A 26,766-nucleotide genomic window follows, 5' to 3' on the forward strand; every position below is an offset into this window, starting at 1 on the left:
TGATAAAGAACTGTAAAGCTATACAAAAATATAGCGTTAAGGCTTAGTCTATCCTGCTTTCGAGGTAGATTTTCATTATCTGATCGAGACTTTAGTCGCTGAACGAGCGGAACAACAAACGAGAGAGAAAGAGAGGAGAAAATAGCTACTTTTCATACCGAACGCTATTGTCATTTGTATATTGTATATTATGACGATTTCATTATCACGTTTATTGCTACGTTATAATGGTTATATTTATTGAACTGACTATCTTGCTCCTCTTCTCTCGATTATTTCTTCTGTTCCTTTTAATTGTCTTTTAATAGCGCACGCTCGTGCACTATGTTGGGACGAATCGATGCATTGCTCCATATTAATAATGTATTTTCACGAATTATCCTTTTCTTGGCTTTTGCAGTCTTGCTTAAATGTTAATTACGACCCCGTACACCAAAAGTAAATGACAAATCAAACGTAAAAAATTTCCGCTTACTTTACACAAAAGTAAAATTTTTTTTATAGATTCACATTACAATTTAAACAATATCACTCAGATTTTATCCTACCATTATTGCATTAGGAAGTATTTTCACTCGCTATTTTTATCTAATTCAATGTCTACAGTTTTTCAGTTAATTATTATTGATCCAATGTGATTATGGAATGATTGTCGTAATAAACTTTCAAATTAATTTAAAATTTCATGTTACAAAAAAAATCAATGTATATAGAGTCTGGTTGTAAGTTTTTACATAATGAAAATATACATTTTATGAAGTCATAAAAACTCTCACCCGCTACATTAATTTTTATAATTATTTTATTTATAATTTTATTAAGCAGAAAAAAAATTGAATATTTTATATTTATAAATGCTCGAGTAAGATGAAATTAATATAATGCTATAAAATTGTTGATAAATTACTCGTAAAATATAAATTACGAATTGAAAATTGGTGCAACGAAAGTAACCCATTACGTCGCAAAGTTCAACAAGTTCAGTGATACAAAAGTAAGGCAATATTTTGTATCATTTGTATCACTATTGATGGACCTGTGTAACGTGGAAAAAACTTTTGCCATTCGTCTACGAATTCATCATTTTTTCGTATTAATTTTTACCAACGCAAGTCTTTTATTATATATTATATATTTTTATTTAACAGCAATTATACATACCCAAAATTTTGGTGATTAACAAAATTAATGGAAGACTTATTAATATTATATACTTTTGTTTTATAATTAAAAAAAAATATTTCAAAATATTATGTATAAAGCATGTATAGATTATCAGGAACATTTCTTTATAGACAAAAATTATGTAAGAAGTTTTTTATCTTAAATATCTTTGCAATATTTGTTCAAGATATTGCTTTATACTACAAGAATTAACGCAATTTTCCCTCAAAGATTTCTGGCCGTTCTTTGTTTAATTATAACTTTATATTATTACTGACTCTAATAACATATTTTTCTTAATAGAATATTATATCTAAAATTTGTTATAGCAATAATATTTGTAATCATTTTTTTTTTTTAACATATACTTTTAATATACTGGATATCAATCACGAGACGTAAATTTTATAGATATATAACATTTATTTGGATTCTTAGTTTTATTATTTACTATACAAAAGTATAAAATCATTAATGTCGATATATATATATATATATATGTGTGTGTGTGTATAATGATATTTATCACTTATATATCTATTGTATTTACTAGATGCGGTATTAAGTTTAATGACATTTATTTCAATACTCTAAAATAATTATATCTTTAAATATTACAATAAAAATATTATAAAATCATTTGTAAATAATATCCTGCTAAATAAATACTTTTCTTAAATCCAACTTATATTATGCTATTTTTGTGCGTCAAGTATAATAAAATATCACGGAACTGCACGCGTGTATGTGACGTCAGTAAGTATAAGAATAAATATTATATGTTAACTAAAATTTGTTTTAAATTTATTTAGCTAGGGTAAATGAAATTAAATTTTGTATACAAAATAACTACACTGATGAATTAATAATAGCTTTATTTAATAATAGCTCTTCAAATTTTATTACTAAATGAATATTTTAAATTGTATCTAAAGGTTGTACGTTAAATGTTTAGTTTAAAAATGAGAGTAATAAATCAAAGTAAATCTAGATAATGTTAAAATAACATCACATAATGCTATAGATCAGGATGATGCATTCAAGATGCAGGTAATCAGAGTATGATAAAATAGGGTCTGAATAATATAGCTCGAATTATTAATAATACGTTGTTCTCTAAATAATAATTCGAGCAATAAGTATAATTACATTAAAGTCGAGTTTAGTCTATAAATTTAATAAAATATCTTGTATCTGATAAAGTAGTTATAAAATATGACGTTTTATTGAATTGTGTGAAACAATCGATGTAGTTCAATTGCTTATTATAGAAATGACGTGGTAAAAAGGAGCAAAAATGAAATTGCCATAAAAATTGAAATTATCATCCGATTGTCAATAGTGGCTAATTATCAAAACGGCCAATACACAATCGTTAGCAATTGAATAAACATGCAAACTAGCTTGTCAATATTATGAATACATTTTTGTGTGTTATTTCCTTTATCGGAGTTTTAATTCGATTGGTACGACATTTATGCGCTATATAATGTCAATGCATTAAGGACTTTTGAGGCATGGATGGAGATTCGTCAAAACTTATTTCCACAACTCTGGCTTACTAGCATTCATTTATAATTAAAAGGTTTAGCAAGTAAACGTTTTCGTGAAAGCGAATGACTTAATGCACGAAGATTGGAAGAGGCGGCTGAACATTCTCTTGCTAGACCATTCATTAATGTACGATAATATATAACACAAGTAAAACGGTTTTATCGCGCGAACTGTCACCAGGCATTGTACCATTATGTAAGGTACATAAATTTTATTTAGTACTCGAAAAATTCCGTGAAACATTATTTTTCGTTACTGCTTTTTCCTCTCTCTACCTCTACTTCTAATCTTGTACTGTCTATCCAAATTTATGAAATACGTCAACTGTTAGGAAAACCGTGATCCTGTAATTTATGCATACTTACGATAATTTTATTGAAGCGCATCCTTGATCTACATTTAGAAGAACTATTAAAAACAGCATCGGGAAGACAGAAAAGAAAATTAAAAAGAGAAGCTGCATTATGTTACACGTTCATTTCAGAATATTACTTCGAAAGTTATCGGCTCTATAATTAAATTACCCTCTGTATTTTCAACCGCAAATAGTGACGTGCATGAGGCGTGAAAGATACGAAGAATAAATATTGTTAAACATTTTACTGGCACTAAATTGTTTCTATTTCCTTTGAATCTATTAATTTTGAATGCTATCTAGCTTATATTATTCACGTTAATCTAAAAATTAATATACATTAGTATATACAACTACTTTCAATTATTTAAATAAATTAATAAATTTCGTTACGGATTTGTTAAGAAAATTTTAAATATGTATTCATTAAAACGAAAATAATTCTTAAATCATCAATCATGAAAAAATAGTTCATAATAGAATGTAAGTGATTAAAAAGAATATAATTAACTCTGTAAGTGTAATCTGCAAAGATAATTTGTTCCTCCGTGTTCAATATCATAAACTATCGTAGTACAGTTATTAATATACGTAATTTTTTAAAGTAATTTTTTCATACGTACTTGGAATTTTTAATTAAAATACTCAATAAATATGGTCCCGATTCAAGCTGTTTTAAATGGATACAGATGTCAGCACCTGCTACGGTAACTTTCCTTCTGTTGCCATTAAAACATAAGTTACCTTTATTTTATAATTTGTACAACTATTAAGTCAGATTAAGATCAAGTTTATATTTATATTTGTATTTATATATATTATAATGAATATTGTTTAAAAAAGTATAATATAATATTGTGAATACAACACTTTAACCGTTTCAAGTCACGAATCAAATGTAAATTTATTGTAAATATATTTAACCTACGACTCATGACAAAGGTTTTTATCAACAATTTATAAAATTAACAACAATTTTTTAATACAAATTTTACGCTATAGCTTATAATACCATATAAAATTTATAGGTATTAATATGGGTTCCGAGCATAGTTCTCAAAGTACCGATGGCCAAGGCGAAAACAGTCGTATAAAAATAGTTCCGCTGAGACGAGGCAAAAGTGTTCCAAATCAAGAAAGTATACCAGAAAATACACCACCCAGATGCATCAGTCCTGGACCTAGTATTTGTTCTGATTCTGATTTACCATATATATCGTATACTGTTAATAGGCCAATAGGAGATTCTCCCAAAATGACTAATAAGCAATCGCAATTGAGTAGAGGAAAAAGTCTTGGTCAAGAAACGACAAAACGAAAATCAAGTATTAATATTGGTCAGAATAAATCATCCTCCGACAAAATACATGATATAGTAGTTGTGAAACCTGGTGTTTCCAATCCTACTCCCGATAAAGATCCAGATTTAATAAAACTCCAGAATATTCCAATGTTTCTACCAATTATGCGAGGAACTCTGAATTTACCTCCTAGAGTACGGGATCCAGAAGTCTTAGAAAGGCTTGATCCAATTGGACTCTATAATCTATGTGCAAGATATCAACATCATCTTAATAATAGTGCACAAATGATTGCAACCGAACAAAATTCCCTATGTACAAATATTGATTGTGAATTTAATAAAATTCTAAATTTGGCTATAGAGAGGCAAAAAAAATTTGCTGAATTTGCCGAGCAACTCAATCGAGTTCAGGATCTTAGTCAACAACTCACTAATTGTCATACCCAATTAAACCAGACTTTAGAAAGACTAGAATCATTAAATAATCTATTACCATTGAATGAGAGGCTGGAACCATTTGTATGGACTACAGGATAACTTGTTATTAATTATTGTTTCATAAAGTTTATAATAATAATTACATTATTTATATAAGAATAATATAATTTATATTCTAGATCTACATAGGTGTTGAATAAAAAAATTATTTAATAACATTAGAACCTTATTAAGAGATTGTTGATTGCAAAGATTGCTTTACTTTCAATAATCTATACGCAGCGACAATGTCACTCTGCTGTTTCTCTATTTGACGTCGCTCTCCAATCGGTAGATCTTTTCGTTTTCCCGTTTTATTTAATATTTGTGTATTCTTGCTTTCTAAAGATTTCTCATCCCGTAAAATTGAATGTAATAATAAATTTTTATTTTTTACCTACAAAAAATATAATTGTTACAACAAATCGTAATAAATAAATGTTTATCTTTACAAAATAAATGATAAATTTACCTTATCAATTTCTTTCGAATTTCTGGGTCGTACCTTCAATTCGGGTGGAGCATGTACAATATCTCCAAATTCAATTTTATCTTTGAACGATTTAAAATCACTTACATAATCTTCATATTTTTCTTGCTTCTTTTTTAAAAGCTTCTGCTTTCTCTTTTGAGATTTTGTTAATTTACTTGAATCATCGACAGTCTTCTTTTTTTTGCTTATATTTTTGTGTTTGGTTTTAAATTTCTCAAGTTCTGTAAATCTCTCTTTCGGCTTCTTCTCAATAGCTTCTATTTTACCGGTTGTAAAATTACGCTTTACTTCAACATTATACTTTGATTCAAATTCAGTTTCCTTTATAAACGCTTTGGTTTCCGTATTCACTCTGTTCCAAAACTGATGTAGATTTTCATGTGGTTTTTGATTAAAAACTGGCACAGCTTTATCTGGCTTTCCTTTATTGTAAGGTAGTTGTTTATTATAATCACCACCAATAGCAATAAGATTTGCGTTATTTTTCTTCTTTTTCTTTACTACTCTACTTTTGTTTCTTACATCATTCTTAAGTTTAATTACGCGCAACAAGCTTTTAGGAATATCTTGATCGTCTGTATTATTCGGTGGATCATTGATTTTTAATCTAAAAATAATAAGTAATTGAAGATAAGCGGAGATATAACCTAAAAGATGAATAAATCACTTTTAATCTCCACTCACTCTGACAATCGCTTAGCTCTTTGTTTGTATGGATTTTTAACTCCTTTATGCTTCTTTCCAGGAATCTTACGTCCCATCTTTAGTCAATGCTACTAATGCATTGACATTGGTTTTCTTTTTTTAAAGGCTGCACGTGCTTATTTTTTCACACCCAACTGATTATGTTGCAAGCCAAAGATTGAAAATTGTGCCGCGCTCTGCTCCACGCGCAGTTACATAAATAAAGAACTTACAACATCATGCAAACAGTATATAATCATTAATCAGTGTAGCACATCGTGCGATTAAGAGTTAAGAGCTGTTTGGAGCATCATGTACTGTCAAGATAAGAATGATTAAATTGCTAGAAACTGTGTATTATAAGATTAGGTTGTTTCTGTAATGTGTCCGCTTTAATATGCAACGAAATTATTCAGCATTCAAATATATGAAATTGAAAGAGGTAAATGCATTAGGTTAGTTAATTAAGTGCGATAGATATTCGCTTGGTTATTTTTATCGTGATTGTACTTAAAAAGCACTTTCATAATTACATTTATTGTTTTATCAGAGAAGCGACATTATAATGAGAGTGATTTATCTATATCAATTATCTCGTATAAATGAACAATGATAAATTAAATAAATGCAGTTAATCTTGTATAATAAATATTTAGAAATCTGTAGATAAGTATTGTTAATTTTGTTTTTATTCTTGGTGTATTGTGTAACGTTGGTATAATTTTTGCAGATGTCTCTCAAGTTTTGCAGTTAATTTCAACATTATTTGAAATGTATGCGAATGGAAGTTAAAGTAATGATAAAGTTAAATTGGTCATGGTGTATTTTTCCAAAGAGATTTAAATTTCAGGATAATGGATCTAGATTTATGTCAAAATTTCCAGATGGCGAAAGTCATAATGATTCAAATTCCAATTCAAAAGACAAAAATAAAAAGAAGCATTCTGACAAGGATGCTAAAATTACAAAAGCACTGTTGCTAAATGATATTACAGTACCAACAAATTGCTGTATGTCTGGATGTGCTAACTGTGTATGGATCGAATATGCTGAAAAGCTGAGCTCTATACTCAAGCATAGTTCGGACGATGTTCAAAAAGTAATCATGGAAAAAGTTCAAGATCCTAATATGAGAGCATTCTTAATATCGGAATTGAAGGTTCGTAAGATTGTGAAGTAATGTAAGAAAATGTTAAAGATTTTACAACAAAAACAATAAAGAAATTGAAAAATTTTGCGCAGGTACGAATGTAGATACCAATGTAAATGTTAGAAATATAAATAGTGAAAATAGACAAACAGTCTGTGTGACGTTCATTTTCTATGATTGCAGTAAGTGCAGATTCATGTGGCTGACCTTGCAGTAAACAAATAAGGAAGGACTTGATTTTCCTCAATCTATAGATGTATATATATGTATATATATAAATATAGCATTTTATTTAATGTACGCGACATGCAGTGGGATATGTAAAAAATAGTTTTATAAAAAAAAGGAAAGAATTTAAGTGGTTGGGCGGCTCGTCTGATTCTCTACCCCCTCCAACGACACCATCTCGTCTCAGTCCCCCTCATTCCCTCACGGCCGATAATACTTTAGAACGTACGGGCGCGCGTGCGCATAGGCTTCGCGGTCGCGCGAGGAAGATGTGACACGTGGGCTCAGCGCACCTCCATAGGTATTTTTGCACCGGCGTTTCTGTCCGCGAGGTTCAAGCCGCCAAACGAAAGCGCGACTTTAAACGCAGGGCCTCGACTCGGCTGGCGCCCAATCGCCAGTCAAAAAGGAGTGCGAGACCAGTAAAGAGGAGCTGTTGGTCGTGCTATTTTCGCAGCGGCCGGTACCATAAAGCGACATAGCAGGGCCCAGGAAAACAAGGATGCGCTGACCAAGGCGAACCAGAGTCGTCGTCGTCGTCGTCGTGTTGCATAATGGGATCTCGGCGGCAGGCGCGCGTTTCCTGCGGTAGGCGGCGGCGGCGGCGGCGGCGCAACGCCTCGCCAAGGCTTATCGGTTGCGCGGTGCTCGGGGCCCGATAGCGACTCACGCCTCGGAGCCGACGGCTTTCCTCCTTGGTCTTTAATGCACACTTGGTAGTACGGGCTGGTGTGATAAAGAATGGAACGGTAGTGGTAGTCGGTGCGCGGCGACCGGACGGGGCTCGTACCTCGGGCCTACATCTGCTAGTGCCTGTCTGCCTGCCTGCTTGCCTCTCCCATAAGCCACGGACACGATAACGAAAGACTGTTTGCTTAACAAGTCATCGTCAGTGTATTCAGCAAGCAAGCACCGCGCGCTCATTATACCCTAATGACGCCTGTTTCCACCGACAAAAAAATTGCTTTGTGAGTCTTCTTCTTTAACCTGATTTTAATTTCCATTGTGTTGCGATTAGCCGAGCATTTATTGCTATAAATAACGCCTTCGGCTGACTCTTCACGTTAAGTGAGGAGGTGCAATTTCCCATCGCTTATGTCGACGTATGGACGGATGTGCGGCCCCAGACGACAGAAACTTATACTCCAGAGCCCTCGATCGTTCGTTATTTTATTTTTACACTTAGCCTTAACGTCAGAGCGTTCCTCTTCGCTCTCTTTAAAAATTTGAGTTAAGATATAAGCGCTTTTAGCTTCATTGGGCAATTTGTATCTCTCTCTCTCTCTTTTTCTCATACTTTATCTGGCTATCATTATGATACACGTACATCACGGCTTAACTTGGCTTCATATTACGTACAATACTCAATTGTGTTATATTCTAGTCAATAATTTAAAATCTCACTCTACAGCCTTATTTTTTGATAGCGTATTAACACTCGCTTGTTCATTCATTCCCACACTCGCTCATTCATTCCCTCACTCACTCGCTAACTCATTCAGCCACTCGCTCTCTTTATTCCTTGATCTTGCCCTTTTTCGCTAGATAAAGCATTAATTATTGCTATCGTCATAGGAATATAAATAATTTGCTATTTTTATGCTAAAAGCTTAAGAAATATTACATTATTCAAGGAGATAAATTATTACATCAACATTTTAAATATAATTATTTTATAACAAATTAATTCTTAATTATCAGTTATTCAGGCTTTCTTATATGAAATACCGACACTCAATTAGCTTTATTCTCTTTACATTTACAATATTTCAGGGATCGAAATAACGTCGGGAACTGGGAGCTGAAATTAATTCCATTCCCGTTAGCTGAACTGACATCAGTGATTTACACTTTCAAAAGTAAAATTTCAATCCATTGCAGCAACTTAATGACATTTTACTAACGACGTAACAGATCTGCGCACCCTACAGCTTTAAGCTTTAATATAATTTTAATCATTCAAAACAATCATTTTTTCTTATGACATGAATGTAAATACGAAAAAATGTTTGTGTTATCGAATGTAGTGAAATATCTGTAATGCTGTTAGTCATGTCTAGTAGAATTTAAATATAACCTTCTTCCAACATTACCACTACATTAAAAAATTGGTTTTCAAATATATCTACAATTATATAGTTGAATTAAAGCTCTTTTTCTAGAACAATTACTGTTCCAAATTTCTTATTTATTGTTTTATTAATTTTTAAAATTTCATTTAATAGTTTTTATAACAATAAAAAACTATTTACTGTACTATTTTTATTGAAATTAACATATTTTATGACAGATGATAAAGTCTATATTAGTTTTTGAAATACAATATTGCTATAGAAACTAAGCAATTCAATTTGAAATTATTTTATTAAAATGAAATTCGCAATGTTTACTGACATAAATATTTGGGAAAATAAAATGTATATTGGTCTCAAGAATACTTACTTGTGCGTACATCGCGAATATTTAAAATATATATATATATATATATATATATATATATAAACATATATTTTTTTCAAATATGCTCTGAGAAAACAAAAGAAATTTAACATCCGTGTAATGCAATTCAATATTGTAAGATATTGATTTTTAAATTCATTTATATTTGATTAATAAAATAATATTCGATTTTTTAGTTGTATTATAATTTACATAACAATGAGTGCATACGACTATTGATTTTTGTAATTAAACATTACGTATTTAAATTAGATTTCTGATGTCGTAAATTATAAATTTATGCAGGGAAAAAATATAAATATAGTATTACAGAGTAGCAACGGTCGAAAATAGAACACAAATTTTATAATACCAGAAGCCGTCGTCTGCCTTCTATCCAACAAATACATCCATATATATATATAAATAATAATATTTTAAACGTCGTATTTGACAAATGAGAAATATAATTATCAATTTTAAAAGAATTTTAAAGTTTGTAAATACGTTTGTATGATATTTCCACCTAATAATCAAATTATGACAAGTTTTAAAATTCGGATTCCTGGGATATTTACATACGATAGACTCATCAATCCAAAAAACACAATAGATCGTCAAAGACTTTTTAAATAGCTATATTGTATAAAAAATAATTTTTGTCTCAATCATCCCTTTAATTTACTTGCAAATACATTTAGTATACTATACATTTAGTAGATGAATCGTCAATTGGAAAATATTGTTCAAAAATCAAACTCCGTGCTCGATATCATAGCCTTAGCAAAGACAGTTACCACAATGTAACTGCTTAAGGGTTGTTGCTCGTTTCCTCAGTGCTCAGCGATCGGCCCCTCGAAAAGGTGGCCGAGGATGCAGGTCCGATCTAAGGGCCTGATCGTGGGAGGATGCGTCCGCCCGGGGTCTCAGACGTTCGGCTCCATCGCTCGTCCTCAAGTGCGAACGATTCTTCGACCGGGCAACTGGAGCGGGTCTCGAGCTCGGGCACGACGCCTTGGACTCCGGAAGAGGAGACGCTGGCACCGGCCTCGCGGCTCCGCAATCCCTCGGGTATATTCGGTTATCGGCGCAACTCGAGCAGGATCAGCTTCAGGGCCGAGTCCGGGCCCCTACTGAACAGGTGAGCTTCCTCGGATATTTATACATGAATCTGGAATAGCCAAGTCACGGTTGGGACATCACGAAAATAGGGTAGTCATGGACTTCTCCTTTCCTCGAACGCGCTCTTGTTTATCAGCGGCCTTTATCGATAATATCCCTCGCCACGGGCGAGAGCTTCTGGCCTTGGCTACTCGCCGCGACGATGGCCCGGATCCAAGAGGAGACGGTCGGGAGCTCGATGACGACGGTCGTGGCGGTCGGCTTAGTGCCTCCTCGTCGGCTGCGATCGACGTTACGTACTAACATCGTGTGCGCGCCTCGTTACAATGAGTGACCCGGAGATGCAGCAGTACCTCAGCGAAACGAGCATTGCGTTCTCGGGTCTGCGCAGGGCGATTTCCCAAGTGTCTATGCTCGTGGGGAAGGCAACATCGTCGGGAGAAGTCGCGTGGCATGAGGAGTGTCAGAAGTATGCAAGAGTCAACTACCTCTTGCTTGCTTTTTGCTTTGGGCGAACAGAAACTGGATTTCCTCGACACTTTAAAAATACAATCTCATCATCCCACCCCACCCAACCCAACTCAATGCTTGGCTTCTCTCTGCACACGCAACTCAAGATCTCGACGATAAAGACAAAGATTTCTTGCAGCGACCCGACGCTCCGTTTTATCATGCGGAATGCGCGCGTAAGCGGCGCTACCTACCTTAAAGAGAGTTATTTCGGGCCTAGGCGTTGCCGTTCCATCGCGCGGAGAAAGGCCTCGGAAAAAGTCGGGAAGGCCCAGCGACCGTGACCTAGGGATCGCCACGCATCACCGCCTGGCGCTCCGCCGAACACTTGGTTTGCCGCCCGCGTTCTTGCCTCCTTCCATTAGACGGCTTTCGTGTGTTTTCAAAATCGAGGATTGTTTTGAAATATATAATAATAGGAGAATATTAATGGCTGCTTAAAGCGCGAGAGGATACGTCGTCGCGCATTAAAAATCCAATTCGTAATTTTGGCAGACTTGTTACGCTCGCGGAATCATATTTAAATGGCCTCTCGCCTGATAAACGGCGTTTTCTTAGTCAAGGGAATTGCCTTGAGCTGTCGCGCGAATCTCCGGTATCCGGATTCCAGCTCATCACCGCCCCTTTAGTCCTTTGGATCTCTTAATCAACGTTCTCTTGATGATTTCCAGATACAGGCAAACGAGGTTTAGCTCGAGGAGAGTAAGAAAGCGAGTTGTTTTCAAACACGGCGACTGCAATGTCGTGCAAGGCAACGTCGCTAAGCGTCGGCGCCGTTATCTACAGGTATTAATATTTATCTGCAAAACAGGCAATTTGTATTATGTCTCGATGATAATTCGCGTTATGCTATCACGTCGATGCTAATTGCACCACGTTGTTCGTGCTACTTGCACGGAAATTATCTTTAAACGATTAAGGTTCGCTAGAAATCAAGAATTTCGTAAATTATGTGAACTAATTTTTTTTCTTTCTCTCTCTATTTTTTCATGTATCTCATATAACAATTCTCGAACGGGAATACTGGAATTCTATAATTATTAATAATAAACATGACAATGAAGTTAAAATATATAGATCTATTAATATTATAAGAAGACTGATGGCATGAATGTTATAACAGATTATTAAATAACATTGACTACTAGCAAATCTATCTATTTATATGCAATACATACGTATGAACTGAAACATACCGACCGCGTAATAGATCAGACTATTTGAGAACTATGATGTTCAAATAATAACACTTGGTCATTTAATCTTATACACTTGATGTATGTATAGGCTTACATTGTTAATTTAGAACTACGCACGAAGCATTCCGGATGTGTAATAAAAATTAAAGTTATTTAAAATAATTTATGCTTATATCAAATTTTTTCTCAAAATTGTCGTGAATAAATTGAAAAAAAATTTTATTTTAATTCTTGGCATTCTTTATAATAATAATGAAAATTATATTAATAATGCGTTCGTTTCTAAATACAATATTATTAGATAAAAGTCAAATGAATAAAATTCATTACAATGTTTAGATAAAATTCAATTATATACAAAAATTGGCAAAATATACAAAAAAAGGTTAAATATGTATAAAGTATTAGTGCTCGTTGATATTTAAACATTTTGCTTATTAAAGGAGGTATTGAAAGAGTTTGTAGAAGAAACTTAGTGTTTCTTAATCTGTTCACGTAGTAATAATTGATGCCTAATTAAATTAAACTAAAAAATTATACGTTTCACTTAAAATCATACAGTTTCAGATTATTAAATAAAACATTGCTTGAGAAGCAAATCAACAGCTGAAATGAAAATAAAATAAGGAAGTAATTATTCTTAAATATTATAGAAGATATTGTTAATATCATAATTTATTAATATTGCAGGAATATTGAGATAACAGGATTGCAAATGTTCATAATGCAGTGATACGTTCATTCGATATTTCAGGATATCTTCACAACTCTGGTCGACGCCCAATGGCGTTGGACGCTCTTAGTGTTTGCCATGACATTCCTATTATCTTGGCTGGGCTTTGCCCTCGTTTGGTGGCTGGTCGTTTACGCACACGGAGACCTCGATCCAAAGATCACAGACCCCAGCTCCAATATATCTTTTACTCCTTGTGTCGAAGATATTCACGGGTTCACCAGCTGCTTCCTCTTTTCAGTCGAGACGCAGCACACCATAGGGTGAGTTTTCAATTAATATAATACTTCAATTTTTATCCCCCAATCGCTCTAGCAATAAATTTGTTTCTTCAATTTCATTATACAATTGATCCTATCATTTCATTAAAATACGCAATATTTTATCAAAGCACAAATTAAAATTAACAATCGTGAGGAATTTTTAAAGTAAGTAACGATAAACAAGCATGCAGATTTAAACTAAATTCCATACCTTATCATTTAGATTATTGTTATTATTAATAAGCGCTAATTTTCTAACAAACATATTCGGCATATTCGTAATCAATCTTCTATTAACACGTACCCAATGTTTTGTCAATTATTAAAAAATTAGCGAACTATTATAAATGACATTTTCAAATTATTATATTTCAAATAATTATAAATGACGTTATAAAGCATGAATGATTCATTAAAGAGATAAAAAAATTTAATTGTAAGGGTCATTAATCGTCATTTTTCACGAGATAGTGATAAAAGTTTGTATATCAATGTGTATTGATAATACGAGGCAGCGGTTTTTCTTAAGCGATGACGCTTTGAAAACTGAGCGCTCGCTAATTGAACGAAACCTCTCTCACAATCTGTGTTAATATAAAATGGGGAATAAAACCTAAGTGACAAAATGTATGTGCGCTCAGATACGGCTCAAAGCATACAACGGAGGAGTGTCCAGAGGCGATATTCATAATGTGCATCCAGTCGATGACTGGAGTAATTCTACAAGCATTTATGGTGGGCATCGTATTCGCCAAGCTCTCGCGTCCAAAGAAGCGCACGCAGACCCTCCTTTTCTCGAGGAACGCCGTCATTTGCCAGAGGGATGGCCAGCCCTGCCTCATGTTCCGTGTCGGCGATATGCGCAAGAGCCACATAATCGAGGCCCACGTCAGGGCACAAATGATCAAGAGAAAAGTAAACCTCGTTTTATCTCTAAGCCACTATCATTGTCTGCTTCACTTCGCGCACCAGTGTAGTCGGTACCACTTGACCTACTGATCGCAATACTATGCCGACAATTGTATATTTATTATCTACCGATTGGCAGGAAAGCCGGGCCATACGAGGATCTCGGCATCTGTCCTGCTTTCTTGTCCATTTCGAAATCTTGCAGTACTCTAGCTTTTAATTTTCCCCTCGACATTTAATTTAATTTTGTTGAATGTGTAACAGTCTGCTATCTCAAATTACAAGCGTAAGAAACGTTTTAATGTTTGCAGGTAACTAGAGAAGGTGAGCTTCTGCCTTTCTTCCAAACGGAACTGAAAGTCGGTGGTGATGGGGAAGAGGATAAAATTTTCTTCATCTGGCCGACGACGATCGTTCACAAAATCAACCAACAGTCGCCTCTCTATCATCTTTCTGCGAGCGACATGTTACGAGAGCGCTTCGAAATTATTGTTCTCCTCGAAGGTGAAATTTCAATGTTCTCCATCAAAAATTGCTAAGCGCATTTCGCTCATAATTGCTTTATCATTCGCATTTCGGTTACTTACGTGTTATTGGTGACCCATATAATATAATGAATCTGCATTTATAACATTTCAATAAAACGACACAAAAAGCTGTCAAGTTTAAAGGAAAATATAAATATTGGCAATTCGTAATACTAAATTCATTACATCACCGCTTATATTATGCTCTTTTTTTTACATGTATATATATATTATCCTTGTATTGCTCGGGAGAGAAAAAAATGCTCTTCATATGCTGATTATTATCGACAGTGTGTTTATTCCTTAATAAAAAAAAAAGAGCATGAAAAAAGTGGACTTGTGTTTAATTTGTACATATAATGATAAAAGAAGCAAGAGTAATTTCCATCAGTATACTAATATTTGAATACTTACGGTTATTTACGTAGCTATAAAAATATTAATTTAAATATCAATCGAATCAGACCTTCAAACTATTAATTCTAAACTGCTATACACTGATTTATTATGTGTTAATGCGCATATAACGATGAGAAAAAATCGGAATATATGCTAAATAAATTACATTAATAAACAATTAATGTAATTTAGCGAAAATATATATTTAATAATAATTCTTATTAATTCTCATATATATATCTTAATAATTCTCATTCATATAAAATACGATTTATTTAAATAATATCTGTGCTACTAAATAATATTTTAATATACAGGTGTGATAGAATCGACGGGTATGACGACGCAAGCCAGAAGTTCATATTTACCTTCGGAAATTCTCTGGGGCCACCGATTCGAGCACATAATCACGTTTCGCAAAGAGATCGGAGAATATGAAGTTAATTACACACTTTTTAATAATACATACGAGGTGGATACGCCTTTATGTTCGGCCGCAGAGCTCGATCACGTTAAAGCATTGCACCGCGCCAAAGGAGGTATATTAAGATGGTTCTACAACACTTTTTTATATTCATTCATACATTCATCATTAAAAATCATGAATTATTCATTTTACTAAATATTCTTGAGAATAACGTTTGAATATATCTTTATGAATATACGAATAAAGAACAGATACAACACAAAAGGTCTTTGCAACAATATTAATACAGCTATAGATTTTTACGATAGGTCCGCTTAAACCTTAAGTTAAACATATTTTAGAAAATAATAAACCAAGGGCAGATTTATAAAGTATAAGTCGAACCATTGCATTTACAGAGCGAACAAGCTCGGGCACGTTTGCCCAGTACAGGATGGATTCTAGCAGTTCCTTGACTTCGGGCTCTTGCTCGAGTTTCGCTTCGTCAGCCGGTGGTTTACAAATGCATACTCACGCTGCAACGCCACCGACTCCCATCCCAGTCATGATTACCGCTCCGGATGACTCACCCAGAAGGGGAAGCACCAGTCAACCTGAATCTCGACGTAAATTCGCTACTTTTTACACTCTCGACGAGGTCCGTTAAATACCTGTTGTAAACTATTCACTTATCGAGTGCAGCGTTTTAATCTAATGGGCGTATATAAAAGTTCATATCATTTTGGCGCCATGTGTATTGCATTAAAAATTTTATATCAAATTTTTATTACCAAGTTTTTAATAACTACTAAGTTTCTACATTTGCAGTTTGATAACAGAAGAAGCACTAGGCAAAAATGTGTTGTTGGATTATGCTTTTAAAAAGTTTGTGTTAAATCTTATGAAAGAAAGCAACGATATTCCGTTGGCCACATGATCGCTTATTCACAACACGATTAGCCATTAATACTAAAATGATTTTTATAATCTTTCTTAATCACTTGAGATTTCTCAAGTGTAAATATTTCTCAACAGTAAATATCTTATTTTATATCAACGATCCTCATTATTTTGGAAAGAAATTCTTAAAAATGTTTTTTATTTGTATATATGCTAAGCGTTTGATAAAATTGAAAAAATACTAGTACAAAATCATATGTTGTCTTCAATGTATTCTTTAAAGAAATCTATTAAACATAATCAGGATTTTAGTGGTTTAAAGTAAATAACAGGTAAACAATAATTTTTCTATGCAATAGTATCTGACACGAAAAACAGAGAATGTATTTTTTATCAATTCAGTTTGATTGCGATACGCAGATAAATTAAATATATAACAATACTGATATGAAGTTAACCATGAATTATTGTTATTAATAAATTTATTCGTTTTTAAATATTTGCTAACTGTGCATTTTTTAAAATCCATTTTAATAATCATTTTAATTTAGCCCTGATTTAAGATAAATGATATGTGTATTAAAATTTAGTCGAGGCCATAAAGCTCTAGAATATAAAGTTAGAATGGTTTAAGTATCACTAAAAAGGGATGCCCAATCTATTAAGAATTAACAAATACTCGAATTTGAAGGCTACGCATTTGAGCATACAATCTAAATTTTATTATGGTTTCCAAGTTAATACTTTTATTAATTAATACTTTCTAGTACAATATAAGCAACTGCAATATCAATGTCATTAAAAGCCTGAAAACATTTTAGGATTTGAATTTCTAAGCATTTAAGCTTATCTTATTACAGACTTTGGAGACAGGGCAGGAATTGATTCCGCCAGAATGTCCAATCGAAGCAATGCAGGAAGTACCAAATACTAAAGAGAAGGAGGAGGAAGAGGAACAGAACGAGACACTGCAGAACAATGCGATGACAAATCATCCTGATGAAAATGCAGTCGTATATGATAAGACATTTGAAGGCATTAATGCCAATTTACGATTCAGTCGGCGCTCTAGTTTACAGGGAAAACCGGCTAGGAGGATATCGCGCGAAGGCACGCGAGTTAGCATCGAGGACATAATTCCCCGTAATACCAATACGAGCAATGCCCAAAGCTTCATCGGCTTAATGAAAAAGTCACCATCACATACGGCTCTTGAATTAAGGTGAGCAGAATCGCGAACGCGCGCTTATGTAGAATTATTTTCGAACCGTTGGATCTCACGCTCTTGAAGGAAATCTGGACGACCTAGACATTACATTTTGTTAAGCGTATTTGACTATTAATCTTAAACGGTGCCTTTCTTTTCAATATCTGCACCGGAATAATAATCTATATCGGTTACGGCCAATGAAATGTAGTTAATAAATATCGCCTGATAAACAAGACGTTGGTTTTCAGGCAAACGGGCCAGATGGCTTGCTTTGGCCCATCGACGAGGCGGTCAAGTTTAAATGAAAACCGTAAAAGCAAGAATGAGTTGCCAAAGAAAGCGAGCTTCCAATTGACAGGGTCTAAAGAGTTGCAAGAGCCCCACAAAACCAATTGTGATCGGCCCAAAGAGCAAGTTTAGGTGAGTTATCGTATGTTTCCTCGTTTAAATGTTGTTTAGATCAGTGGCTTTTAAAAAGTCTGCCTCTTTTTAGACCTTTCAATGTCGCGAAATTGAACTCGAATATATTTTATTGTCGAATATATTGAATCGTTCAGTATATTTATATATATATAGTTATTATTAGAATCGCACAGGTTTTTAAACCAATGAAAACCGGCTGGTTGGAGTGCATCGAAATCGGTTCGAGAATGATAGCCAAACCCTGTAGCCATAACTGTCTACATATGATTGGTAGCTATAGTACCGGTAAGATATCCCGCAGACATGCGAAGCTGTGCAAGCGATTACAATACCGACCTAAATACAGATGCCAAAGAAAAGGACAAAATAACAAGAATGAGATTAAACAATTGAGCAGTGTGATAATGAGCACTTCCCGCCACACTAAACTCGCTCTGATGACATGACAGGAGCGACACTCCGTAATCAGCTTCGTCGGCTTGACTATTTTTTTCCTCAAAATTTCTCTTTTAAAAACACGCCTCTAAACACTATCTTGAAATCCTTAACTTCACTACTTCTATTGTTTCATTTAACTAAGCAGATTTGTCTCCATTTTTCCTGATATAAAAAATTAAGATATTCAAATCTTGTGAGGATAAGAACATGTCAAGGTCTGTGAGAAGAAGCATGCAATAAGAAATACAATCTTTTTCATCATTAATAATGCAAGCATTAAAGCATATTAAAGTTCAATGTTACTTAATGTGCATTGTGTTCAGGAAAACTCGAGCTAGCGAGTGACATCAATTTTACAGAGTGTGCTGGCTAAATCCCGCAGCTAAGGCATTTTCCAGCAGCATCCTCGAAAGAGCCTCACTTTCATCGAATAAGGTGACGAGGATGTGTCGTTGTTGTTTAGCCAAGCGTCGAAACGTGAAGGTTCTGAAGGCTGGATTTTCATGAGCTAGTTATGCACGTATCAGATTACTGTGATTACAACAGCGCATATACAATCAGACTCCCGATGTCCTTTTTTCACCATTTCTAATACATATTTTCCGGGTTTCTTTTCACTTGCTGGTAATTTCAGAATAAGAATCAAATTTTACATATAAAATGATTACTTTCGTACAATGATTTGAATGGTAATTAAATATTAATATTATGAAGTCTGCCGATTCTCTTGTGGCGTACAAGTATGCACTGCTCTAAATAAAAATCTATCCACGATTCTTAGATGATTAACTTCTTTCGAGGAAACATTTCATAATAATTAAAAATAATCACTTAAAATTCATTAATCTTTATAATCGATTAATAATTATAGTGCGAAGTATTGAACAGCCTCGTGGTAATCGAAAATCAACAACGTCAATAAAATAAAATTATTTATCAATATTTCAATAAACAATTTTTCAAAATTCAAATGCGCGTAGAAAGATATGGTTATTAACGAGATAAGGCGCAAAAGACAGCTCATAAAGGGAAATAATAAATCGTAGCAATGATTTCCTTATTTCGTCAGAATTATATGATCGCAACAATAGATAAATTGAACGTAAATTTTATAACGAATTTAATAATGTTAATGGGCAAGTGTGAAAAATGCTTTTAAACAATGTATAATATAGAAGCTCTCATTTTGTAAAAGAACGGCAATTCTCGAGACAGAATTAATAAAAACTTTCTTGACCATGACAAAGTATTTATTCTTATACCATGGTTAATTTCTACTCGTTCTTATCTAAATACGTACTTATCTAAAACTGCCAATATGCAATTTGTACATGTAAACGGTATACGATTAGAAAATTGAGATACTCGGGTTGTTAAAGTTAACGAACGTTTTCCAAGAGTATGGATGGGAAAAATTCCTGCATTCTTACTCTCTTTGTGTTCTTGGCTCAAAAGTGTAACTGGTCTACGCCACATGTAATTGAGTCGTGCTGCGGAACTGGTTACGGTAATCAGACTCCGACTGAGCGCGGCAGGGGCGAAGATCAATAATTGGACTCGAGGTCGCTGTCTCGACGCCGGCCTGATTTAAGCGCGCAATGGCTTAACACGAGGAGTCTGCACCAAGAGCCCTCGTGTAATGTATAATAATACATGTGTACATAATTGCTATAGTTCGTCGATACGTCGCCTACGCAACCTCGCAAACTCTGCTATCATGTACGTACGCGCATGAAATTACACGTATAATGTCTAAATGACGTGAGGCTTGCGGCAGAAAACGATCAAATACATTTGCGATAACGTACAATGCTTATTATTTTGCGTAATTTATTTGCTTTTGCCACTAAGTGAGGTTGCACTATGGTTAATAATATATATACATATTATTACATCGTACGATTTCATGGTTAATGTATTCAATACATGAAAGTAGTACTTACAAGGTAAAAAACAAATATAATTAAATTTTTTAATTATATACTGTCCTTTATTTAGGAAAAAGTATACACAAATTTTTAACTTATAAGACTGGAGATAATGTCTGAATTTCAGTTTATATCATTAGTACGACGTTTTAGTATATTAATGCCAAATACAATTCTGGAATGAACAGTCTTTCAATTAATATATACTTCGTATTCTGATACATGGAAAAAAGAGGAAAGCTATAAAAAAAGTTCATTTTTTCAATAAAAAAATTATTAAGAAATTGTCTTATCAATTGATATTTTGTGATATTAAATATTTGAATCACTCCGTTATAATATTTTTCTAAAATGTCTTAGAACAGCAAGTTTAATGTTAAAAAAAAAAAGAAACATATTTATAAAGTCACAAAACCCAAATTAATTATTGATTGATTGAACGTTCAGGAAATCTTAGACAAAACTCGCAACTTTTAAATCCAAGATCTGAAAGTTCAAGGTCACAGGATGACTTCTCCGTTAATTCAGAAAAAAGGTTAAGGTCGCATTCGCTTACATTACGACAATTATGCGGGAGCCACTCATCATCATTTAGCTCACTTAACATTAATTATTTTAATTCTCAGATTCTTGTTGACTCCTCCCTCACCATAAGCCCTTTCCCCCTTCCACATCACTAAATGCCGGCAATCGCTTGTCCCCCTAAGCTAATACCTTTTCGGTTTGGCGTCCGTTGCGTAAACATGAACTACATCTCCAGGAAGTAAGGGGATGAGGAAATCGAATCATTAAAGAGCAGCAGTCTCATTAAAATAGATAAATAATAAATAGAGAAAACAGAGGAGAAGAATTTCCTGAAACGTTGTAACAACACTACGTATGGCGATAAGTGAAGTCAATTTAAAAATAAAGCAGGCTCCGTAAAATTAGGAAACGGCCCAAATCCTTCTTCGCCATTCATACTGGAAACGTTTTTCACTGTACAGTGCGCTTTCCCCACCGTTACCCTCGATACTGCAGGACCGAAAGGGCCCCTAAAGTGAGAGGCGCTCAGGTGCGTTCCCCCGTTTTCGCAAGCGCCCCACTGCCTCGAAGTTCTCCAGCATGGCGAGCCATAATATACGCGCCGGCAATAGTCGTTCGCGACGCGTCGAGGTGACGACTGTCCTTTAGAGTTGTGATCGCGATCAAGACGAGGAACTCTGGCGACTGCGTCATTGACAACAAGGTAATATGTGTAGTCGATATTTACGCTTCTCGTTCACGCTCCGCCAGGCGCAACCCAAGCAACATTCTCGGATGCAATTGCCCACTCCAATTAAATAATTATTATATTCTTTGTCATTCACTTTTGGTGTTTCTGACGCTTTTGAAGCTTGAGCAAAAGGCCTTTCCCCATCTCCGTTAATAAAATACAGACGTTTGGGGCCTTTTTTCTGTTCTTTTTACCGGTCTACGCTTATTAAGCATTCTCCGTCAATCTCCAGCATTCTTAATCCTTTGTAAAGCAACGACGATAAGATGTGAAATACATTAAACTACCGCCTTATAAAAATTCTATAATCATTAAATTGGTTTTCCTTGTGGAAAATAAATCTTAAAAATAATAAATCATAAATATGATAAGACATGACGCATCACGCACGTTTATTATGATATACATTAACATAAAAATAGAACAAAAAGCATTGGAAAAAGAAGCATATGTAATTTGAACGGCCCATCAATCTCTATCTTAAATTTTTGTATTTTGCATAGATTAATATTGAACAATGATTACATTTACGGTAATTTGTAATCGATGAACGATTACGATACCTTGTGATCGGTCAAATTTACAATAGGGACTACTCGACTTATCGTAAGAAAGAATCATTAATAATATGGGCAATTGTTATCGGCGGAATTTCAGACAGGTAGGGAGGAGCAGGGTGGTTGCAGTGACCGGAAGTAACATGTCGAACTGATAAGCAGACGACAATGGCCGAGGAGCAAACGACACAGAAACTGTTTCGCCTGCCCGGGACAATCGAGGAAGAAGAATGCGAGTTGTCTCGAGCAGAATCCCCATTATTGACTCATAAGAGCGGTGTCGCCATCCTACCGAACGTTCCCAGGAACGTTACGTTGCTTCGCATCAGCACGCAGAGCAGCAGTATTGTTGGTATCGGTCGTCAAGATTCTACCAGGTAAGCCATTCTGGTTCTTCCTCTCAACAATTATTTATCTTAATGTGCATCCGTTGATTTTTCATTATTTTCAATTCCTAGAGGACGAGTGATATGTGTCATAGCATAGAGCAATGTAATTATTGATCTATATTACGATCTATTTTACTTAATACATATCTCGTGCATTTTATTTTTAATCTTCACTTCTTAATCATTAATTTTATTTTTCTTTCAATCTAAAATTTAATAAAGTCAACCATTTTTATATCGCGATTTAACCTCCTTATAATAACTGCTGTTGTAATGGGAGTAACGTATTAACGAAATATTCTTATATTCATAAAATAATTGTTTGATTGAAGTATAACAATGATGTTTAATTTCGATGTATATTTCAATTAAACTAATTCAATAAATTTGCTTAGTTCTGAAAAACTATTCCTTTGTAAATTGTCTGTACTATACATACTGTACTATATATGGTTATTCACTCAGCGTAATACAATATTCATTTAAGATCGTTATAAGTATTTCTAAGTGTGTCAATTATAATTAAGTCATTATTATAAGAAGTACATACACGTCAATTTCAATTTAAAGTAATCTCAAGTAAGTTTTTCAAAATTTATACAGCTAACATTTAATAAAGAACCTTTTTGTAATAATTAATAATTTAATATTACAAATCGTATACTTACGGGCTTTGTATACTGATTTGTTTTTGATATTTAAAATAATTTATACGTGCTTTAATTTAAGTTAAAAGTTATGGCATTAGCTAGATTTTAATTATTAGAAAACCAATGAAGAAGAGAAGTACAAATATGTCATAATTATTTTATGGATAATTAAATTGGTTATTGCAAATCATCTTCACACATATACATCCGTGCATAGAGATACTTATACATATATACATGCAGATTAATATGTAAAAAGTGACATGGATTTAGAGAGAGTGAGAGAGTGAGAGAGAGAGAAGGAAAAGAAAATTATTTCTTTGAAATGAATACAAAAGAATGAATGAATTAAAAATTAAAAATCGATCAATAAAGTATTGATTTCCAATTAGAATAATTAAAAACTAATTTTACTATTTTTAATTAATTGTCATACAATTTAATAACATATAATGATTGAAATTATATGAGATAAAATATTTTATTTATTTTAATAAGATTTCAAATGTAAATTTAAACTGCTGATACTTTAGTTATTATACCGAACAATATATATTTATTAAAATATTTAAAGTATTTTTTATTGATTATATTAAAATAGAAATTTCAATGTGATAAGTAAAATTAATCGTTTTGTTTCAAATTTCGAAATATAAAAATAATTTTATTAATTCGATAATTTACAATAGTAGGCCGTTATTAATTTTACGATTTTTAATTTTCTATTATTAAAACAAGTAGTTAATTTGTAATATTATTTGTCATTGGATATAATAGCATGATAACTCTGCATTAAAAAACAAAACACTGCTGTTAATTCTAATAGACGTACTAATTTGTAAGAAACCGTAAGTTTTTATAACAAGAGAAATAAGAGTTTATAGTTGTATAATGATATTATATCGGTAAGAGGGGTAATGAATTTTAATAATATAAAAGTACATTACGCTAAAATTTTTTATAAGAAAATAAATTGTAATATAAACTTAGAAAAACACAAAATGAGAAATTGTATATTTTATTTTAGCTTGACTTTACATAAAAATCAGTATTGTATACGACAACATTAAACGTGCAATAAATAAATAAATAAATAAATAAATATATATATATATATATATATATATATATATATATATATAATAAAGTCTCGTTTCTAATTGGCTATAAACTAATGACTGAGTGCTTTGTCGTCCCATGTGCCGACCGACGGGAGGCGAACAGCAGACAGGAAGGAAACGTAGATCCGAGTCCAGAAAATGATAATAAATTAAACCCCTCGCGCTATGAGTCACCCGTTCTCCATGGAAGAAAGTAACTCGACCCGACTAATCTCACTATCGAAGGTCGTTGCGACGTTCGTCCCTGAAAAGCCAACACGAGGTCACCAATCTCGCCACGAGTGTGTATACATTCAACAAGAATCTCGGAAGCCCCTTCCTTTGACACCGCGCCCTGAATGTCAATAAATGTTGGCAAACGCGAGCACGATTTGCACGCGACTCGTTTAATTCAAGTAACGCGCTTTGGCCGCTTCTCCTTGAGCGCGCAGTCGCCAATGGCCGCCGCATCCTTTCATCGCACGCATGTGGCAAACATAGACACGCGATAAGGAAGAGCGACCGGTTGGTAAGCTTTTCAAAGCTCGCCATCGAAATTTGAGCACCGCTCGCTCAAGGCCGATATGCGCGACTTATCTCGAAGCAATATGATCTTTGACAATTAGAGAGGCACACGGATGGGCTAGCATTTCGAAAAAAATATCTGCTCCCGTCGAAGTGGACAAAAAACCGATATCAGTTTGCTCGATTTCACCTTACGATCTCTCAGCCAATTAATGTTCAATTCACAGGTGCATTAGTGATAATTTAAATCGTTATCAATTTTATAATGCGCTAATAGACCTGAGTTTCCATCTAATTGAGCTGAACCATCGAGCATAAAGGGTGGTTGAGTCGACCCTTGAAGGTACTACTCGACGATGTTCGATCGTTGCAGAAACCTTGCGTAAGTCGAAAGAGAGAGGATCGAAGTGCGGGGCCAGGATGTAAGATCTTTTCAAAGGGGAAAGATATATGGGAGCGAAGGTGCAATAGCAGCAGCTCGGATCGTCATAATGGGAAGGATAGATAAGCGGAGATACAGGCGATATTTGACGAGCGGCCGCGGCTGGTTGATAATGTAGCTCCGTCGGTTGTGCGAACGAAATTGAATAAACATAAGGCGGATTGGGGTGGGGGGGGGAGCCAGCTTATCATTGCTACTCGAGATCCCTCTCCACTGACGAAGTCAATCCGCGATGTAAAATCCGTTCAGGGCGCATCGGTGAAGTTCGCGGCACGTCTGTTGCCATCGAGGACGATGCAAAGGCTCGTTTGTGCTGATAGAAAGGAAGGGGCTGCCGTCAAACCGAAAGCGTCGAGCACACTGGGAGACGACTGCGCCTTCATTAGCAAAGTGAATCTCATAAATAGCAAATTCTTTCTGCTCCGATAGGGTCTTCAAAACTCCGAGCATGGCGCTCAACGCGTCGCTCCATCCATCGCTACGGAATTTCAATGCCTGACGCGGACTATTTATACTACGTAGTTGTACCTTATCAAGTGATTTACGGCGTGGAAGACGACGAAACTTTGTTTACCTTATTATTGCGGACGTCGCTCGGGGCTTCGCGTCGTCAATTTACGAAAATTCACGAGCTCTTTCGCATCCAATACGCCAAGGATTAATTTCTCTGCCCGTGTACGCGAAAGTCTTAGTTTCCATTTGTGTTTGCATTTGTATGTACATGGGCGCGTGCAGGATAAATCTTTCGCGCAGCCAGCGATCTTGAGCCGAATGATAAAGGTAAAGAGTCGTAGATAAGGTGATGCTGACAAAGTGCTGATAAGTTGGCGTGCGGCGCGCGTCACTGGTTCGAGAGCGATTCTCGTGCTCCCACTCGTGCGTAGGACGTCGCCTTGGGGGAGTCCGATGTGCGGCCGTCGAAAGGACATCTCCGCGCAAATAGCCAGAGCAAACGTCGAGGTGATAAGTGGAGCGCCGTGGCAGTTTAGACGCCGCCGCAATCGCCGCTCTCGTCGATTCATATAAGAGGGAGA

At 34.4% G+C, this 26,766-nt stretch overlaps 4 protein-coding genes across 10 annotated transcripts; 3 read left to right on the forward strand and 1 right to left on the reverse strand.

Moving 5' to 3' along the window:
- The first annotated feature begins 3,736 nt into the window (after positions 1 to 3,736).
- BORCS5 (BLOC-1 related complex subunit 5) lies at positions 3,737 to 4,977 on the forward strand. The gene is made up of 2 exons (XM_011504825.1): positions 3,737 to 3,780; positions 4,102 to 4,977. The coding sequence occupies exons 1-2, from the start codon at positions 3,753 to 3,755 to the stop codon at positions 4,911 to 4,913; spliced, it is 840 nt and encodes a 279-aa protein (XP_011503127.1). The 5' UTR covers positions 3,737 to 3,752; the 3' UTR covers positions 4,914 to 4,977.
- On the reverse strand, positions 4,972 to 6,251 carry LOC105366392 (coiled-coil domain-containing protein 137). Its single transcript, XM_011504824.1, has 3 exons — positions 6,031 to 6,251; positions 5,326 to 5,953; positions 4,972 to 5,250 (listed from the first exon to the last, which is right to left on the reverse strand). The coding sequence occupies exons 1-3, from the start codon at positions 6,105 to 6,107 to the stop codon at positions 5,044 to 5,046; spliced, it is 912 nt and encodes a 303-aa protein (XP_011503126.1). The 5' UTR covers positions 6,108 to 6,251; the 3' UTR covers positions 4,972 to 5,043.
- Positions 6,252 to 6,378: 127 nt separating this feature from the next.
- Positions 6,379 to 7,493, forward strand: LOC105366391 (oxidoreductase-like domain-containing protein 1). 3 transcript variants are annotated; one of them, XM_011504822.1, is made up of 3 exons: positions 6,379 to 6,472; positions 6,761 to 7,189; positions 7,273 to 7,493. In XM_011504822.1, exons 2-3 carry the CDS (start codon positions 6,806 to 6,808, stop codon positions 7,282 to 7,284), a joined length of 396 nt encoding a protein of 131 aa, XP_011503124.1. In that variant the 5' UTR covers positions 6,379 to 6,472; positions 6,761 to 6,805; the 3' UTR covers positions 7,285 to 7,493. The 3 variants fall into 3 exon arrangements, with proteins under 3 accessions (XP_011503124.1, XP_011503125.1, XP_011503123.1); XM_011504823.1 differs by having other exon boundaries at positions 7,364 to 7,493; XM_011504821.1 differs by lacking the exon at positions 7,273 to 7,493 and having other exon boundaries at positions 6,761 to 7,266.
- Positions 7,494 to 8,232: 739 nt separating this feature from the next.
- On the forward strand, positions 8,233 to 22,803 carry LOC105366396 (G protein-activated inward rectifier potassium channel 3). 5 transcript variants are annotated; one of them, XM_011504829.1, is made up of 11 exons: positions 8,233 to 8,376; positions 10,685 to 10,988; positions 12,151 to 12,265; positions 13,433 to 13,674; positions 14,316 to 14,589; positions 14,895 to 15,087; positions 15,827 to 16,048; positions 16,335 to 16,573; positions 17,676 to 18,037; positions 18,274 to 18,445; positions 22,727 to 22,800. In XM_011504829.1, exons 2-10 carry the CDS (start codon positions 10,756 to 10,758, stop codon positions 18,443 to 18,445), a joined length of 2,052 nt encoding a protein of 683 aa, XP_011503131.1. In that variant the 5' UTR covers positions 8,233 to 8,376; positions 10,685 to 10,755; the 3' UTR covers positions 22,727 to 22,800. The 5 variants fall into 5 exon arrangements, 4 of the variants coding, with proteins under 4 accessions (XP_011503131.1, XP_011503133.1, XP_011503130.1 ...); XR_913002.1 differs by lacking the exon at positions 8,233 to 8,376 and adding an exon at positions 21,801 to 22,042 and having other exon boundaries at positions 10,382 to 10,988; positions 22,727 to 22,803; XM_011504831.1 differs by lacking the exon at positions 10,685 to 10,988.
- Positions 22,804 to 26,766: the final 3,963 nt, after the last annotated feature.

Source organism: Ceratosolen solmsi, unplaced genomic scaffold (genome assembly GCF_000503995.2).
Source record: "Ceratosolen solmsi marchali unplaced genomic scaffold, CerSol_1.0 scaffold4, whole genome shotgun sequence".
In the NCBI taxonomy this organism is placed as follows: Eukaryota; Metazoa; Arthropoda; class Insecta; order Hymenoptera; family Agaonidae; genus Ceratosolen; species Ceratosolen solmsi.